The sequence below is a fragment of the Anolis sagrei genome, chromosome 2, assembly GCF_037176765.1.
Source record: "Anolis sagrei isolate rAnoSag1 chromosome 2, rAnoSag1.mat, whole genome shotgun sequence".
Classification (NCBI taxonomy): Eukaryota; Metazoa; Chordata; class Lepidosauria; order Squamata; family Dactyloidae; genus Anolis; species Anolis sagrei.
In genome coordinates, this window is record NC_090022.1 from 260,994,572 (window position 1) to 261,011,979 (window position 17,408).

The following is a 17,408-nucleotide window of genomic DNA, read 5'->3' on the forward strand; positions in this document are numbered from 1 at the left end:
CATCGAGATCCAACAGCTAATCGACAAGAAAAGGAAAGCCTTCCAAACATGGCAGAGAGACATCAACTGTGCTGCTAAGAAAAAGATCTACGCCAGTGCAAAAGCTGAGGTCCAAAGAAGGACAAGAGAACTCAAGAACATCTGGTGGACAAAGAAGGCTGAAGAAATCCAACACCTGGCAGATACCCATAATGCTCAAGGATTTTTCAAAGCCACAAAGGTCATCTATGGGCCAAGAAACCATGGCATACAGCCTCTACGCTCATCAGATGGAACCAAACTCCTGAAGGACCAAAAGTCAATTGCACTACGTTGGAAAGAACACTACCAAAGCCTCCTAAACCGCAGCTCCAGTGTGGCCGAAGAGGTCCTCTCACAAATCCCGCAACAACAAACCAGGGATGAGCTTGCAGCACTGCCTAGTTTGGAAGAAGTCAGCAATGCCATCAGCCAACAAAAGAACAACAAAGCCAGCGGACCGGATGGGATCCCTGCTGAAATCTTTAAAGAGGGAGGACCTGCGCTGACACACCAACTCCACCAGCTCATAGAAAAAGTGTGGGTGACCGAGAAAATCCCAGCAGACTTCAAGGATGCCACCATCATCACCCTCTTCAAAAAAGGGGAAAGAACAGACTGCGGAAACTATCGAGGTATCTCCCTTCTAACCTCTGCTGGAAAAATCCTCGCAAGAATCCTTGCAAACCGCCTTCTGCCCCTCTCAGAAGACACCCTCCCAGAATCCCAGAACGGCTTCCGCCCCTCCAGAGGAACCGTGGACATGATCTTCACTGCACGACAGCTCCAAGAAAAATGCAGGGAACAAAACCAACCTCTGTACATGGCATTCATCGACCTTGCAAAGGCATTCGACACAGTGAATCGCAGCGCTCTCTGGACCATCCTCCAAAAAATCGGGTGCCCAAGCAAATTTGTGAACATCCTGCGGCTCCTCCACGATGACATGATGGCAACAGTTTTGGACAGCAGTGGCTCCCAAAGTGACCCATTTAAGGTGGAATCGGGTGTCAAACAGGGATGTGTTATTGCCCCAACTCTATTCTCCATCTTCATCGCCATGATATTACACCTTGTTGATGGGAAGCTTCCCACCGGAGTGGAAATCATCTATCGGACAGACGGCAAGCTATTTAACCTCAGCAGACTGAAAGCCAAAACCAAGGTCACAACAACATCTGTTATAGAACTCCAGTATGCTGATGACAATGTCGTCTGTGCGCATACAGAAGAAGATCTACAAGCCACTCTCAACACCTTTGCAGAAGCATACACAAAGCTTGGCCTGTCACTGAACATCGAGAAAACCAAAGTGCTGTTCCAGCAGTCACCAGCCGTCCCCTCTCCAATGCCAGAGATACAGCTTAATGGTGTAACATTAGAAAATGTCGACCATTTCCGCTACCTTGGCAGCCACCTCTCCACCAAAGTCAACATCGACGCCGAAATACAACACCGCCTGAGCTCTGCAAGTGCAGCATTTTCCCGAATGAAGCAGAGAGTGTTTGAGGACCGGGACATCCGTAGGGATACTAAGGTGCTTGTCTATAAAGCTATTGTCCTCCCAACCCTGCTATATGCCTGTGAGACGTGGACTGTCTACAGACGTCACATGCAGCTCCTGGAACGATTCCATCAGCGCTGCCTCCGGAAAATCCTGCAAATCTCCTGGGAAGACAAGCGGACAAACGTCAGCGTGCTGGAGGAAGCAAAGACCACCAGCATTGAAGCAATGGTCCTCCAACATCAACTCCGCTGGACAGGCCACGTTGTCCGGATGCCTGACCACCGTCTCCCAAAGCAGTTGCTCTACTCCGAACTCAAGAACGGAAAACGGAATGTTGGTGGACAGGAAAAGAGATTTAAAGATGGGCTCAAAGCCAACCTCAAAAACTCTGGCATAGACACTGAGAACTGGGAAGCCCTGGCCCTTGAGCGCTCCAGCTGGAGGACAGCTGTGACCAGCAGTGCTGCAGAATTCGAGGAGGCACGAGTGGAGGGTGAAAGAGAGAAACGTGCCAGGAGGAAGGCACGTCAAGCCAACCCCGACCGGGACCACCTTCCACCTGGAAACCAATGCCCTCACTGCGGAAGAAGATGCAGAGCAAGAATAGGGCTCCACAGCCACATGCGGACCCACAAGGAAACCCATGATGGAAGACCATCTTACTCGTCCAACGAGGGATCGCCTAAGTAAGTAAGTAAGTAAGTTGGTAACAGCAGATATCCAGTGAGAATGCTCCATGGCCATGGTTTCCCAGTTCTTGGTGTCTATGCCACAGTTTTTAACTTATGGGATTTGCAGTTTCAGAATTACTTTTTCTACCAAATACTGTTGGTGCCCCACCACCAACTTTCATGAGTCCATAGCACTGAGCCATAAAAGTCATGTCAAATGGCACTAATTCTATAATATAGACACTCCTAGAGTTGGCATCTATATTACCTCTCCACAAAAGTCAACATTGATACTGAAATACAACACCACCTGAGCTCTGTGAGTGCAACATTTTCCCAAATGAAGCAGAGAGTGTTTGAAAATTGGGATATCTGTACGGAGACCAAGGTGCTTATTGATAAAGCTATTGTCCTCCCAACCCTTCTATACATCTGTGAAACGTGGACTGTCTACAGACGTCACACTCAACTTCTGGAACTATTCCATCAGTGCTGCCTCTAAAAAATCTTGCAAATCTCTTAGGAAGACAGTCGGACAAATATCAGCATGCTGGAAGAAGTGAAGACCACCAGCAATGAAGCTATGCTCCTATGCCATCAACTCCCCTAGACTGGCCAGGTCGTCCGAATGCCCAATCACCGTCTCCCAAAGCAGTTACTCTACTCCCAACTCAAGAACAGAAAATGGAATGTTGGTGGACAGGAAAAGAGATTTAAAGATGGGCTAAAAACTATGGCATAGACACTGAAAATTGGGAAACCCTGGCTTTTGGAGGTCAGCCGTGAGCAACAGTGCTGTGGAATTTGAAGAGGCATGAATGGAGGGCAAATGGAAGAAGTGTACCAAGAGGAAGTTGCCTCAAGCCAACTCTGACTGAGATTACCTTCTACTTGAAAACCGATGCCCTCACTGTGGAATAACATGCGGGTCAAAAACAGGGCTCCACAGTCACCTACATAGACACTACACTTGGAAGGCCATCATACTTGGACAATGAGGGATCGCCTAAGTTAGTAAGTACTAGGCAAAATGGATCCATGATCTAACTTAATATAAGGCAGTTTTCTAGTTTGGACGTCACCTAATCAGTGGTGTATTTCATTAGTTTTACCATTTTTCCTTAGTTTTATGAACTTTAAATCTCTTCATCACAATGCACTATTTTCTAAACTAAAATGTTTGCTTTCTTTACATGACTCAGTATTCTGTAGTACGAGGATGGAAATGTATTCCAGTATTCTTTGCAGTAATCCAAGCAATACCTGCATACACTTCTAACACTATTCTTTCTGAGGCCTCTTTTATTTAGACCATGAAATCCCCAACCTCTTTCGACTTCTCCAGTAGAAAAGATACCGTAACCAGTTGACCAATTTAGTTTTTTCTCTTCTGTACTCTTTGCAGCTGTAGGATAGACTGAGTGACCCACATTGTAGCCAGCCTTCTAATTGTGGCAGCAGCATGCATTTATCTAACGACCTGTTAATACTGCTTCATTTTCAGACCCTAAAACTGAATTTATACATTTGCATCCCCTCTGATGTCACATTTCTTTCATAAACCTGGTAGTTCTTCCCTTCCCCTGGATAGTCATAATAAATGTAGCCCTCCTTAGTGTATAGATGAACTTATAAGTCTTTGTCCCAATTTACTTTACTTTGTACAGTGACTGTATTTATTTCCTAACACTGAGTCTCAGCCAGACTGAAGGCATACTTTGAAGCTCATTAACAGTCTATTTAGGGTTTTGTTATCCTGAATAATTAGGCATTGTCTGGAGTGTGGCGAGTTCGCTGTTTCCCCATCTTCATATCATTTGGGAATGTTAAAATAGCACCAGTTCTAATACATATCCTTAATGGATCCCATTGCTTACTTCCCTCTATTGTGTACACTATTTATTAATTCCTTCCCTATACTTCCTGTTATTCTAAACCAGTTACATGAGAGGACTATTCCTTTACTTCATCCCTTCTAAGTGTTTCTAGGAATTTTCCACCAATTTTGCCAATTGTTTTTTGAAAGCACAGGTACAGTAGAGTCTCGATAATCCAACCTTTGCTCATCCAACGTTCTGTATGATCCAATGCAGTCTGCCTTCTGCCCCGGATCCACAGCTGTTTCAATACATTGCAATGTTTTGGTGCTAAATTCATAAATACAGTAATTACTGCATAACATTATCATGTATTAAACTGCTTTTTGTGTCTATTTGTTGTAAAACATGATGTTTTGATACTTAATTTGTAAAATCATAACTTAATTTTACATTTAATAGGCTTTTCCTTAATCTCTCCTTGTTATCCAACATATTCGCTTATTCAACGTTCTGCTGGCCCATTTATGTTGGATAAGTAAGACTCTACTGTATATAAAATCTGTCAGATCTAGGTATGTGTTGACTTTTTGCAGAGAGTCTTAAAATGTTGGATGGACAATCCTCATTAGGAGACATCACTTCAGTTCTTCCCCAACAGCATTTGTTCTGCTTCTATTCCTCAAATCTTTCTACTTGGGGCAGGACTTGGGCTGACAGCACTGTAATTTCCTGCCCTCCAATCCTTTCTTTCTTTTTTTTAACATGCAGGCTCCATGCATTTACTCTCTATACACACACCTCAGGACCATCCCCGCTTTTGGCTTTGTGAAAATTACAGTTCTGTTGTTGTGGGGTGTGTGTGTGCAAGTTTTCAATATATCAAAGAAATGAATTATCAGGGAGTGGATCCCCCTGAATTACAGTCTGACATCTGATGTTCTCCCTATCACATTGGCCCATGGTATTTATTTACAAATATCAAATACATGCCACAGCCAGACATCAACCTGGATATTATTTTCACAATCGGGCAGTGAGCTGATTTTAAATTTGTTTGGACTACGGTTTCGTAGCAGAATTCCCAAGGACCAGAGCTGCATTTTAAATTTTGCAAGGCAAAGAGTACATCGACAGCATCTCTTAAGAACTACAGCTTAAGAATATTTATTTATTTATTTCCGTTATTTCTATCCCGCCCTTCTCAACCCCTGAAGGGGGACTCAGGGCAGCTTACAAACTGGCCACAATTTGAAGCCTCAGTATAATACAAATATAAACACAAATAGCAACAGTTTAAAACAGTAAATAAAACATTAAAAACATTGTCATCAACCACATAGCCAATTTCAGTCCAGTTCAATATCCAAGGTGCTGTCATGCTTGCTGTCCAAAGGCCTGGTCCCAGAGCCATGATTTAACCTTCTTCCTAAAAGAAAGGAGGGAACCTTCTTCCTAAAAGAAAGGAGAGAATTTGCTCTCACTGAGGAGCAAATTCCATAGGCGAGGGACCACCACTGAGAAGGCTCTGTCCCTTGTCCCCGCCAAGCGCACTTGCGAGACTGGAGGGACCGAGAGCAGGGCCTCCCTGGACGGTCTTAAGCTACGAAGCAGGACATAGAGGGAGATTTGTTCAGACAGGTAAGCTGGGCCGGAACCATATACTGCTTCATAGGCAAATACCAGCACTTTGAATTGTGCTTGGAAGTGGACTGGCAGCCAGTGGAGCTGGCACAACAGGGCGGTGGTGTGCTCCCTGTATGTCGCTCCAGTTAGTTACCTGGATGCTGCCCGTTGGATTAGTTGAAGTTTCCGAACAGTCTTCAAAGGCAACCTCCATTTAAAGTGCATTGCAGTAGTCTATTCAGGATCTAACCAGAGCATGGACCACCCTGGCCAGACCAGGCTTCCTGAGGTACGGGCGCAGCAGGCGCACAAGTTTTAATTGCACAAAAGCTCCGAAACCTAGGGTTCCAGGCTCAGGAAGCCTGGTGGGAGTTGAAGTCCAAAACACCTGGAGGCCCCAAGTTGTCCCATGCCTGGTGTAGATCTACCCTGTGTCTTACCAAGTTCTTCTTATCTTCTTATCAGCTTGGGAATGAATCCAGGATCACTTCCAAGCCGATAAGAAGAACTTGGTAAGACACAGGGTAGATCTACACCAGGCATGGGACAACTTGGGGCCTCCAGGTGTTTTGGACTTCAACTCCCACCATTCCTAACAGCCTCAGCCGCTTAGCAGCTGAGAGGGAAAAGGAAGGGGCCTGAGGCTGTTAGGAATGGTGGGAATTGAAGTCCAAAACACCTGGAGGCTCCAAGTTGGCTTATCCCTGTTCTGGACCTTCTGTAAAATGGAGTGAGGCAGGAAATTGCGCCATTAAATCCTCCTCAGGAGACCTTTGGAAAACACTTCTAGAGTCTGCAGAAAGTGGTCTCAAACACAGCAGTCTGTGACAGTTGCTCTGCTTATCTGTCTCACTTTGCAACCTTCCTCGGTTTCCCCTTTTGCTTCTTCCATCCTTTTCTTTCTTAGTAGAGAGAAGCTGGTAAAGGAGGAAAAAATAAGATGCAAGAGCTTCCCTGATATCAGGGGAAAGTCTGTTGACCGAGAAGGAGGCCTGGAAATGGTTTTTCTGGCAATGTTTCAAGAAAACAAGAAGCTGAGGACTATCCATTACTCTCTCAAAGGGGCTGACAAAGGCCATTGACCATTTCACGCAGTTTTGAACCGGTATGGAAGGACTGCATTCAGTGGTTGGTGTAGACAGGGCAAAGCATGTGGCCACCGATGATGTGGTAGTCATGTTTGTGGCTGATGAGAGAGAGCTTTCCTGAGGTAACTTTTCTGTTGGAAGAGCTTTCCTGAGGTAACTTTTCTGTTGGGAGCAGGATGTTGGTGAGTTTTGACTGGAAGGGGAGCTGCAGGAGTCTTGTATACCTGACTGTGTGTCCCCATTGTGTGACACACACATATGTCAATTGTCTGACTCACTTATATAAACAAGTGATTTATGTACATTGAATGTGATTGTACTAGTTCTTGGCAGGTGGTTGGACTGGATGGCCCACAAGGTCTCTTCCAACTCTACGATTCTATGTGGTAATAGTATGTGTGTGTGTATCTTTTGTGTGACAAACACATATGTGGTCATGGGTTATGTATTTAAAGTTTGTGTATTTATAGATATCCATTGTGTGAGACACACACACACACACATATATGAGGTCATGGATTGTGTATGTATGTGTGCATATGTGTTCAATGTGTGACACACACATATGTGGTCATGGATTGTGCATGCAGATCCATGTGCTTGTGTGTCAATTGTGTGATCATGGGGTATGTGTGTGTATGTGTGTATGTGTTCAGTGTGCGACACACACATGGCCATGGATTGTGCATGCAGATACATGTGCTTGTGTGTCAGTTGTGTGGTTGCGGGTTGTATCTATATTTGTGTGTGTTCAATGTTTGACACACACATGTGGCCATTGGTTGTGCATGGAGATACATGTTCTTGTGTGTTGATTGTGTGGTAATGGATTGTGTGTATGTATCTATATTTGTGTGTGTTCAATGTTTGTCACACACATGTGACCATGAGTTGTGCATGCAGATACATGTGTTTGTGTGTTAACTGTGTAGTTATGGATTGTGTTTGTGTATATGTGTGTGTGTATTGTGTGACACACACATGGTCATGGATTGTGAATGCGGATAGATGTGCTTGTGTGTCAATTGTATGGTTGTGGGTTGAGTGTATTTATATGTGTGTGTTCAATGTGTGACGCAAACACACATACATGGTCATGGCTTGTGCATACAGATACATGTGCTTGTATGTCAATTGTGTAGTCATGGGTTGTTTGTATCTGTATCTATGTGTGTGCATTGTGACTGTGTGACACTTGTAATCATGTGTGTGTATTGTATGACATGTATTGTGTGCACGCATATATGCGTGCGTTCCTTGTGTGGTCATGGATTGTGCTTGCAGATACATGTGCTTGTGTATCAGTTGTGTGGCCACGCGTTGTGTCGATATACATGTGTGTGTGTGTGTTTACTGTGTGGCACACTCACACACATTTCTGTGTGTGTGTGTTCATGGGTTGCTGCTTGGGCGGCGAGGCCCCTGGGGTCCCCTTTGCGGGGCAAGTGCAGGAAGGCGCCTCTCTCCGGCTGCCGCTCAGGAGGAGGAGGAGGAGGAGGAGGAGGAGAAGCCCGATCCGATCCGATCCGGCGCGCGGCGTGCGGGAGAAGCGCTGGAGCGAGAGTCCACCCCGCAGTTTCTGTCTCTCCTCGGCAGCCTCCGTCTCTGGCAGCGGCGGAGGGCGGCGCGGCAAGTGCAGGGAACAGCCAGTTGTTTAAAATCCTTCTAGAACCGTTTCTAATTCCCCCTTGCGCCGGGGAAGGGAGAGAGCGCGAGGGAGGGGGAGGGGGGAGGAGCCGGAGGCTGGTGAAGGAGGAGGAGGAGGGAGGGGAGGGAGGAGGGAAGAGCCGCCCGGCCCTGGTTCTCCCCGGCCTGTCAATCACGGCGGCGGGGGCGTGCCGCTCGGCGCGGCGGGCCAATGGCGCGCGTGTGTGGCGGCGTCTCCATGGCGACTGGGCTGTTCCCGGGGAGGCTGTGATGGGTTGACAGGTGCGTGACAGTCGGAGCTCTCTGCAGGCATGTACGGCAAAGGCAAGAGCAACAGCAGCGTCCCGTCCGACAGCCAGGCCAGGGAGAAGTGAGTAGTACAGTCCGACGGGCCGCCGCAGCCGGACGGGGCCGGGAGGGGGGCGCGCGGGGAGGGAGGGAAGCAGGGAAGCAAGCAAGGAAGGGAAGGAAGGAGGCCCCGCACAAAGTAACTTTGGCGCGTGAGGCAGAGCGGGGCCTCGCGCCAGGAGGAGAAGCAGCAGCAGCAGCAGCGGAGGAGGAGGAGGAGGAAGGGGGGAGGGGGGCGCCAGGAGTCGGGGTGTCAGGCAACAGGGAACAGCCTCTCCGCGCGGGGGAGGGACAGGGAACCGCGGGGCCCCTTCCAAGGGGGTGGGGCCGGGGCCAGGCGGGGCAGCCCCGGGTCAGCCCGTCAGTCTCCCGCTTGAGTTTCCTGAGGAGGAGAAAGTGGCTCGCGCCGGCTGTGTGGTGCCCGCCTGCCTGCCTGCCTGCCTTCCTCGCGCTGCGGGAGGGAGCGAGGATTCTCCTTTGGGCTCCAGCGCCCGCTTGCCTTCCCTCCCTTCAGACTGTTCTTCCCCCCACTTCCTTCTTTCCTCACCGCCGGGGTCACGGTGTCGGTTTGGGGTGGGTTGTTGTTGTTTTTTTGGAATAACTTTGGTAACAAAAGAGTCTGGATGGTAGTGGCGGTGGTGGTGGTGGTGGGGTGAAGCTTCCGCTGAAGGAGGGACTCGCTGGAGAGAGCTCTCCTCCCCTCGCCTGTGAACTCCAGGACACTCAGTGTGTACACACGCACGCGCTTTCTCCACAACACTCAGCTTCCACACACACTCTCCACAACACTCGACTTGGACACACTTCAGGACACTCAGGTTACACACACACACACACTTTTTTGACTACAGTCAACTTTCACTCTACAATACTCTCAGGACACTCAGGTTACACACACTCACTCTTTCTCCTCAACAGTCAACTTGCACACACTTCAAGATACACAGGTTACACACACACACACACACACACTTTTTCGACTACAGTCAACTTACACTCCGCAACACTCTCAGGACACTCAGGTTACACACACACTCGCTCTTTCTCCACAACAATCAACTTGCACACACTTCAGGACACTCACGTTACACACACACACACTTTTTTGACTACAGTCAACTTACACTGTACAACACTCTCAGGACACTCAGGTTACACACACACTCGCTCTTTCTCCACAACAATCAACTTGCACACACTTCAGGACACACAGGGTACACACATACACACTTCTTCGACTACAGTCAACTTACACTGTACAACACTCTCAGGACACTCAGGTTACACACACACTCGCTCTTTCTCCACAACAATCAACTTGCACACACTTCAGGACACACAGGGTACACACATACACACTTCTTCGACTACAGTCAACTTACACTCCACAACACTCTCAGGGCACTCAGGTTATACACACACTTGCTCTTTCTGCACAACAACTTGTACACACACACATTCCACAACACTCAACTTGTACACACTTCAGGACACAGGTTACACACACACACACACTTTTTCAACTACAGTCAACTTACACTCCACAACACTCTCAGGACACTTAGGTTACACACACTCGCTCTTTCTCCTCAACAATCAACTTGCACACACTGCAAGATACACAGGTTACACACACACACTTTTTCGACTACAGTCAACTTACACTCCACAACACTCTCAGGACACCCAGCTTATACACACACTCGCTCTTTCTCCACAACAATCAACTTGCACACACTTCAGGACACACAGGTTACACACACACACTTTTTTGACTACAGTCAACTTACACTCTACAACACTCTCAGGACACTTAGGTTATATACACACTCGCTCTTTCTGCACAACAATCAACTTGCACACATTTCAGGACACACAGGTTACACACACACACTTTTTCGACTACAGTCAACTTACACTCTACAACACTCTCAGGACACTCAGGTTCTACACACACTCGCTCTTTCTGCACAGCAATCAACTTGCGCACACGCATTCCACAACACTCAACTTGTACACACTTCAGGATACTCAGGTTACACACACACTTTTTCAACTACAGTCAACTTACACTCCACAACACTCTCAGGGCACTCAGGTTACACACACATCCTCTTTCTCCACAACAGTCAACTTGCACACACACTCCACAACACTTGACTTATACACACTTCAGGACACATTGTGTACACACACACCTCCTCAATGAGCAACTTGCACACTCCACAACACTTGACTTACACACTCTTCAAGACACTCAGTGTATACATACACACACACACACTTTCTCCATGACAGTCAACTTGTGTGCGCACACATTCCGCAACACTTGACTTACACACTCTTCAGGACACTCAGGTTACACACGTGCACACATGCTTTCTCCACAGCAACCAACTTGCACACACACTCCACATCACTTGACTTACCACTCTTCAGAACACTCAGGTTACACACATACACTCATGCTTTCTCCACAACAGTCAACCTGCACATACACACTTCACAGCACTTTACTTACACACTCTTCAGGATACTCAGGTTACACACTTGCTTTCTCCACAACAGTCAGCTTGCACACACTCCACAACACTTGACTTACTCTTCAGGACACTCAGTCTGTGCACACACACCACACCACAGTCAGTTAACACACATGCACTCTCTCCAGGACATTGAGTTTGCACACGTGCACTCCACAAAACTCAGCTCTCACACACCCATTTTACAACAGTCAACTTACGCACATTCCATGCAGACACACTCTCTCCAGGACACTCAGCTCACACAGTCCACAACACTAATGCACATACATACATGCACTCCAGGACACACACCTTCCAGGACCCTCGACACACACATGCACTCCACAACACTCACTCACATGCATACATGCACTCTACAACAGTCAGTTTACACATAAACTACAGGACATTCAGTTTATACTCTAACTCCATGACACTCAATTTATACATGCATTCCATTACACTCAACTTGTGCACACTCCATGACATAAAGCGTACACACACACCCCTTCATCGGAAGTACAGCCTTTCTTTTCCTGTCTCCCTTTGCTCTTCTTGCACACAGTCTTGCATGGCCTGTAAGATTACATCGGAGCTTATAGTCTGCTGTTGGTTGTTGACAGGGCTGTTGTTGAAGCAGGAGGTGTATTAAGCTAAAGAAACGATTCTGTAATAAGAGGTAAAGATCGGGTTCAGGCTTGGAGAGGAATGTGCATTTATCCTTATGGAGTGGATATGTTGAAGAAAAGAGTAAACTGGGTGCTGCTCTTGTAGTCTTCTTATAACGTTGGTGAACGACCTTACCTACTGCAGTATATATTATTTCTGTTGCAATACCTTGATCCACCTGTTATGGGGGCATCTGAAACTTTTAGAAAAATAAGGATGGAAAAATGTGTATGTTTAAATGTTTGCCACTGCAGAAATTAGCAAATAATAAGGTCTGATTGTCTTATTATTGTGATTATTTTAAGAAAACAATGGGTCAAAGCTGTTATACTGTAAGGCAATATTAATAAATTCAAATAAGATAAAAATACGAAGAGCATGGTTTTCTTTATTTGTTGCTATATAATATTTGTTTGTGAGTTAAAGTCCATCCTAAAGTTGGATTTTTGCAAGCTGTTCCTACTAGTGAAAGTTGTAGTCTTCACTCATCTATCTCCTTGATCTGGATAGACATAGGACAGGCATGGGCAAACTTGGGCCCTCCAGGTGTTTTGGATTCCAACTCCCACAATTCCTAACAGCTGCAGGCCCCTTCCTTTTCCCCCTCAGCTGCTTAAGCGACTGAGGGGGAAAAGGAAGGGGCCTGAGGCTGTTAGGAATTGTGGGAGTTGGAGTCCAAAACTCCTGGAGGGCCCAAGTTTGCCCATGTTTGACATAAGGAGTGCTTGAATATGGAGAAGAACAAATTTTCTATTTCTGTTTGGATGTATAGTCCTGAGTGAGAAATCTTATATTTTGTAGCTTTTCTGACTGTAGCCTTCCACAGCCTGCTAGTCAGTCACCTTCATAGGCTGAGCCTGAGATACCTGAGGTCAACAATATATCGTTAGAAATGGTTTTAATATGTATGGGTTTTATCATTGTGTGTAACTTGGAGCTTTCCTCGACAAGAGAATGAATCTGCCAAACATGGTTGAGAAGTTTCCCTTGAGGCAGTTTGCACTGAACCTTCACCTAAAGGTTTTCCTTGCTGCAGCGTTTTTTAAAGAGGAGAGTTACTTCCTGATTCCAAAGACAAAGAAACAGACCCGACCTAAAACATTCGTCTGAAACATTCAAGACTTAAATACTTGGTGTTTGCATCTCTTACTTTGTGCACTGGAATGTTTGGATCTGAAAACAATGTATCCTGTTTAAAAATGTTTACAAAGTTATTTTCCTCTCTGATAAAATGATAGAATTTTAAAATCCTTGGGCAAAGTTGTGCAGCTAGGTTTGTAATTTATTATTATTGTCAAGCAGTGACAGCTTCAGCTCTTCTGTTTTTGTTGTCCAGAAACCTGTATGTTAGTTATTAAAGTAGAGGCCTTGGCTGTATCATAGCTGTTTTGGTTGTCCTTAGAGTGTTATGTCTTAGAGTGAAATGTGTTAGTGCTCCAACATTTTTTTCCATGGAATATAGCAGAAAATATCAAAGGAATATCACAAAACAGGAAGCTATACAGATACCTGTTTTGTTACAAAAGGGAAAGCGGCTACAGTCTCTGAGTAATGTGTACCCTTTAAGTGAAGTTAGGGGAACTGCTAGATGGTGCTATTTGATCTAAATACATTCATCTCCTGGTTCATTACTGTTTCCAGTGAAGAATCTGTGTTGCTTGTATAGAGTTCATTCTCTCCAACCTAGGCAATATTTTTTAAAAATAATACAAAAGTGTAGCACAACCACGATTTCCAATTTATGTTGGAAAAGAAGGATTATTTAGAATGCTGTGGAAATAATTAGATGCTTGTTTTAGATAGAACTGCATACATACTCCAATAGAATAATTTCTGTATTTATTGTTTGCACATCAAAGTCTTCTTTTTGTTATTTTTTCAATCAATATTTTATTTCTGTTAAGTAAGCCTTTCAACTATGCAAGATTTCTGAACATTATTTTCGTATAGTATTTTTCCACTGCTGTACGGTTGTCACCCAGGGGAAATGATTCTGCTGAGAGCAGTTGCCTTCCTATCAAAATGAGTACAGATGAGGGGAGGGGAGAAGCATCTTTCTGAGCTTTTTATAAAGTAGTGGTGGCCCAAGCCACCAGAAACATGATCAGGGACCATTTAATAGAGAAACAGTTGCTTTTACATTTGTTTGTTTTGTTTACTTCAGAAATTTGCTCTGCCCATATACCTGCAATTTAAAAGTCTTTTTATGTATATTTATAGGATTTGTATCCTAATTTTGTATGCTTAAGGACTATTGACCTAAATGGAGATATACAGTTTTATGGATCTAACACTGCAGCAATTAATATAATACTAAGCCTATTTACTTAGAAATAAATGTCATTATATAATCATAATTTAGTCCCAAATAGCTATGCTCAGGTTGTAAACTGAGTGTTTTTGTTTGCAGGAATTATTTTCCTATATGTTTTTTCGTTATATCAGGAAACTTAGGAAGATTGAAAACCACTCTGCTTTCATCTTCAGAATGTAAATATAACAGTTGTGTTTATGTAGCATTGAATTACATGAGCATAGTGTTATAGTATAAATCTGTGACACAAAACTGAATTTTGACATTATAAACCTGTTGATAGTGAAAGCTTATATATCCCTTCTAAGTTGGAATTGAAATAAAGTAGAATTGACATGTATTCCAATAATCATTCTGGCTGGGATTTTTTATAAAAAATATTTAGTAATTCCTACAATGTTCTTGCAATTATGTGCAATAAAATTACTTTTTTGTATTTTGACTGGCTCTCTTTTATGTTTCTTTTGTAGTAGCTTAATTTCTTTATCAAATATCTGAGGGGTTCATCGATTTTCATGGAGGTTACACATGTGGACTTAAATAAAATTTTGTCAGTTACGTTAAATAAATAGAAGTTATATAAGTATTCACTTAAAGGTCAAGGTTTCCCCTGACATTAAGGCTAGTCGTGTCCATCTCTGGGGGGTGGTGCTCATCTCTATTTCTAAGCCGAAGAGCCAGTGTTGTCCTTAGACACCTCCAAGGTCATGTAGCCAGCATGACTGCATGGAGCACCGTTCTGCAGAAGCCGTACCTATTGATCTACTTACATCTGCATGTTTTTGAACTGCTAGGTTGGCAGAAGTTGGGCCTAACAGTGGGAGCAAGTTCGGTCAGCAAGTTCAGCAGCTCAGCGATTTAATCCACTGTGCCACCAGCGCAGACCTTATTGTGTTCCAATTCAATCTATGGATATTCTGTAGTTGAGACTAACTATTACTATAAAACATCTATAAAATTATTTTGGAATAAATGTGTAATATTTTATAATTACTAGTCAGTAAATGGCAGCCTTGCCAGAGGCCACGCTAGAGAGCTTCATTCACCCATTATCTTCACTTAAAAAGCTAAGATAAGCATAGTGGTTCTTTTCTCTTTCTTTCTTGTTTTACTGTGAGTAATCCAGAATGTCTTCAGTTATTCATAGTTTTGTGCTTTGGATGCAACAGGGAGCTCTATAGTCAAAATTGGAAACAACCCAGAACTTAAAATCATGTTTTGCCTTTTTTTTTTTCTTTTGAAGACGATAACTTGTTATAATCTTGATAATCGTTGCTTTCCTGGTTTGGATGCAGTGGGGAATTCTCAGGTGGGGTTTTCCTGGGTTAATTTTGGCATTCCAAGGATGAAGAAAACACTGCAAGGACAACATTTATGAATATCAGTCTGTTTTATGTTTTGTGGGCCCATATATGTTTGGACAAAGAGAGATAAGGTAAAATGGAATCATCTATTTTAAATCTCTAAAATTCTGATTAGAGTCATTGTGGTGTAGAGGTTTGAATGTTGGGCTAAGACTGCAGGAGACCCAAGTTTTGAATCCCTGCTCGGCCATGGAAATCCATTAAACGGCCTTAGGCAAACCACATTCCTTCAGCCTCAGAGGAAGGCCTCCTCTGAGTAACAACTCTTTCCAACAAAACCCTATGATTAGTTAGCCTTAGGATCACCAAACCTTGGAAATGACTTGAAGATTCACAATAGGCACAGCATTCTGATTGTATTTAGCAGTGGTCTGATTTTTATTAAAAAAATATTTCTCTATTATATATGGAGCTATCCTAAGCTCTATGACATAAAGATAAACATTGTATTATTTTAAATATATGGAGCTAAGATTAAAACACTTTCATGAACATGTGTCTGTTTCAACATTTTTGGCAATGTGATATAGAATAAAATAATAATACATAATGAGATAATGAACCATCATCGCATTCAAGTTTGGGTTCCTAAGTCAGGCTGTTCTTCCAGTGCAGTGAAAAGGAAAAGATTTTCTGACTGCTATAAATATAGATTCTAGGAAAGGAAGAATTTAGCAGAAAGGGTGAAAATGTTACTGAACTATATTTCTGGTTTCTGCTTTAGGTTTGGCACAGACAGAACACAGAATGACATAGTTTCTCATATCATTTAGAATTTGCAATGTTTCCAAGAGGGAGAGGCTTTTACCTTGTCACATAGCCGCCAGGGAGAGTGGGAGGGGAGTGGGAAATCCAGCGCCCCACATCCCGTATCACCTGGATCCAGGTGAGGATGATCAGTTGGGCGGAAGCATGAGTGCATGGCTTCCCCCTGTGGATTCTATGGCAACATGGGATTCTATGGCAACATGGGAGTGGTGGCATGCATCGACTCTGCCATTCTTCGCCCATAGAGCCGCGCAAGCATCGGGCATGTAGCCGGGGGGGGGGGGGGGCTTCAGCCCCCCCCCCCCGAAATTCTCATGGTGGTCTGCGAGAAGGCCCTACTGGTACATTATTTAAACTCTTATGTTTATTCATATCATGATCTGATCACCATGCTCAATATATCCCATATGCATGGGGGTATTGGGGTAACGATACAAAAGGTTTGCTAGGGTAGACCCTCTTTCACTCAGACTCAGCTCCCCCCTCCCCCGAACCAAACTCAGCTCCCCCCAAAACAAAATCCTGGCTACGGGCCTGACAAGCATCATCTGATGGGAGCTGGCTGTCTCTGTCAGTGATCTGGGCTAAAATCAGTGCATGCTGCTGATTTTAGCCCTTTGTTTATTATTTATTACTTCTCAGACTTTTGGTTGTTTTAAGATGTTTTATGTTATTATGATATTGCTTATTTTATTTCGTTGTGTTTTTAATCTATGTTTGTTCGGGCTTGTCCCCATGTAAGCTGCCCCGAGTCCCTTCGAATAGATGAAGGCAGGAAAATTAAATAATAATAATAATAATAATAATACTTATTATTATTATTATTATTATTATTATTATTATTATTGTGATGAGGTCTCTAGCTTTTGGACTTTCCTAATGCTTAATGGTTGTATGTGTTGAAGGGATTGTATAAAATGGAAGAATACATATGAAAGAAGAGGCTTCACAAAAGTCCAAGCTCTCAGTTCAATTAATTTCTGACAAAAAAAGACACAGGCAGGCATTCTGTCACTTTCCTAAAGTTTTGAGGACAGAATAAGTAA

The 17,408-nt window shown here is 44.1% G+C and overlaps 1 protein-coding gene across 5 annotated transcripts in view; it reads left to right on the top strand.

The window, feature by feature from the left end:
• Positions 1-8,592: 8,592 nt before the first annotated feature.
• SSBP2 (single stranded DNA binding protein 2) overlaps positions 8,593-17,408 on the top strand; it is a 133,564-nt gene continuing 124,748 nt past the window's right edge. For 2 of the 5 annotated variants that reach the window (XM_060761724.2, XM_060761727.2), the window contains exon 1: positions 8,594-8,744. In XM_060761724.2, the coding sequence (XP_060617707.1) occupies positions 8,686-8,744 (59 nt within the window). In that variant the 5' untranslated portion in view covers positions 8,594-8,685. Of the gene's footprint in view, positions 8,745-17,408 lie in introns of all 5 variants that reach the window. The other 3 variants (XM_060761726.2, XM_060761725.2, XM_067464554.1) reach the window with 3 other exon arrangements.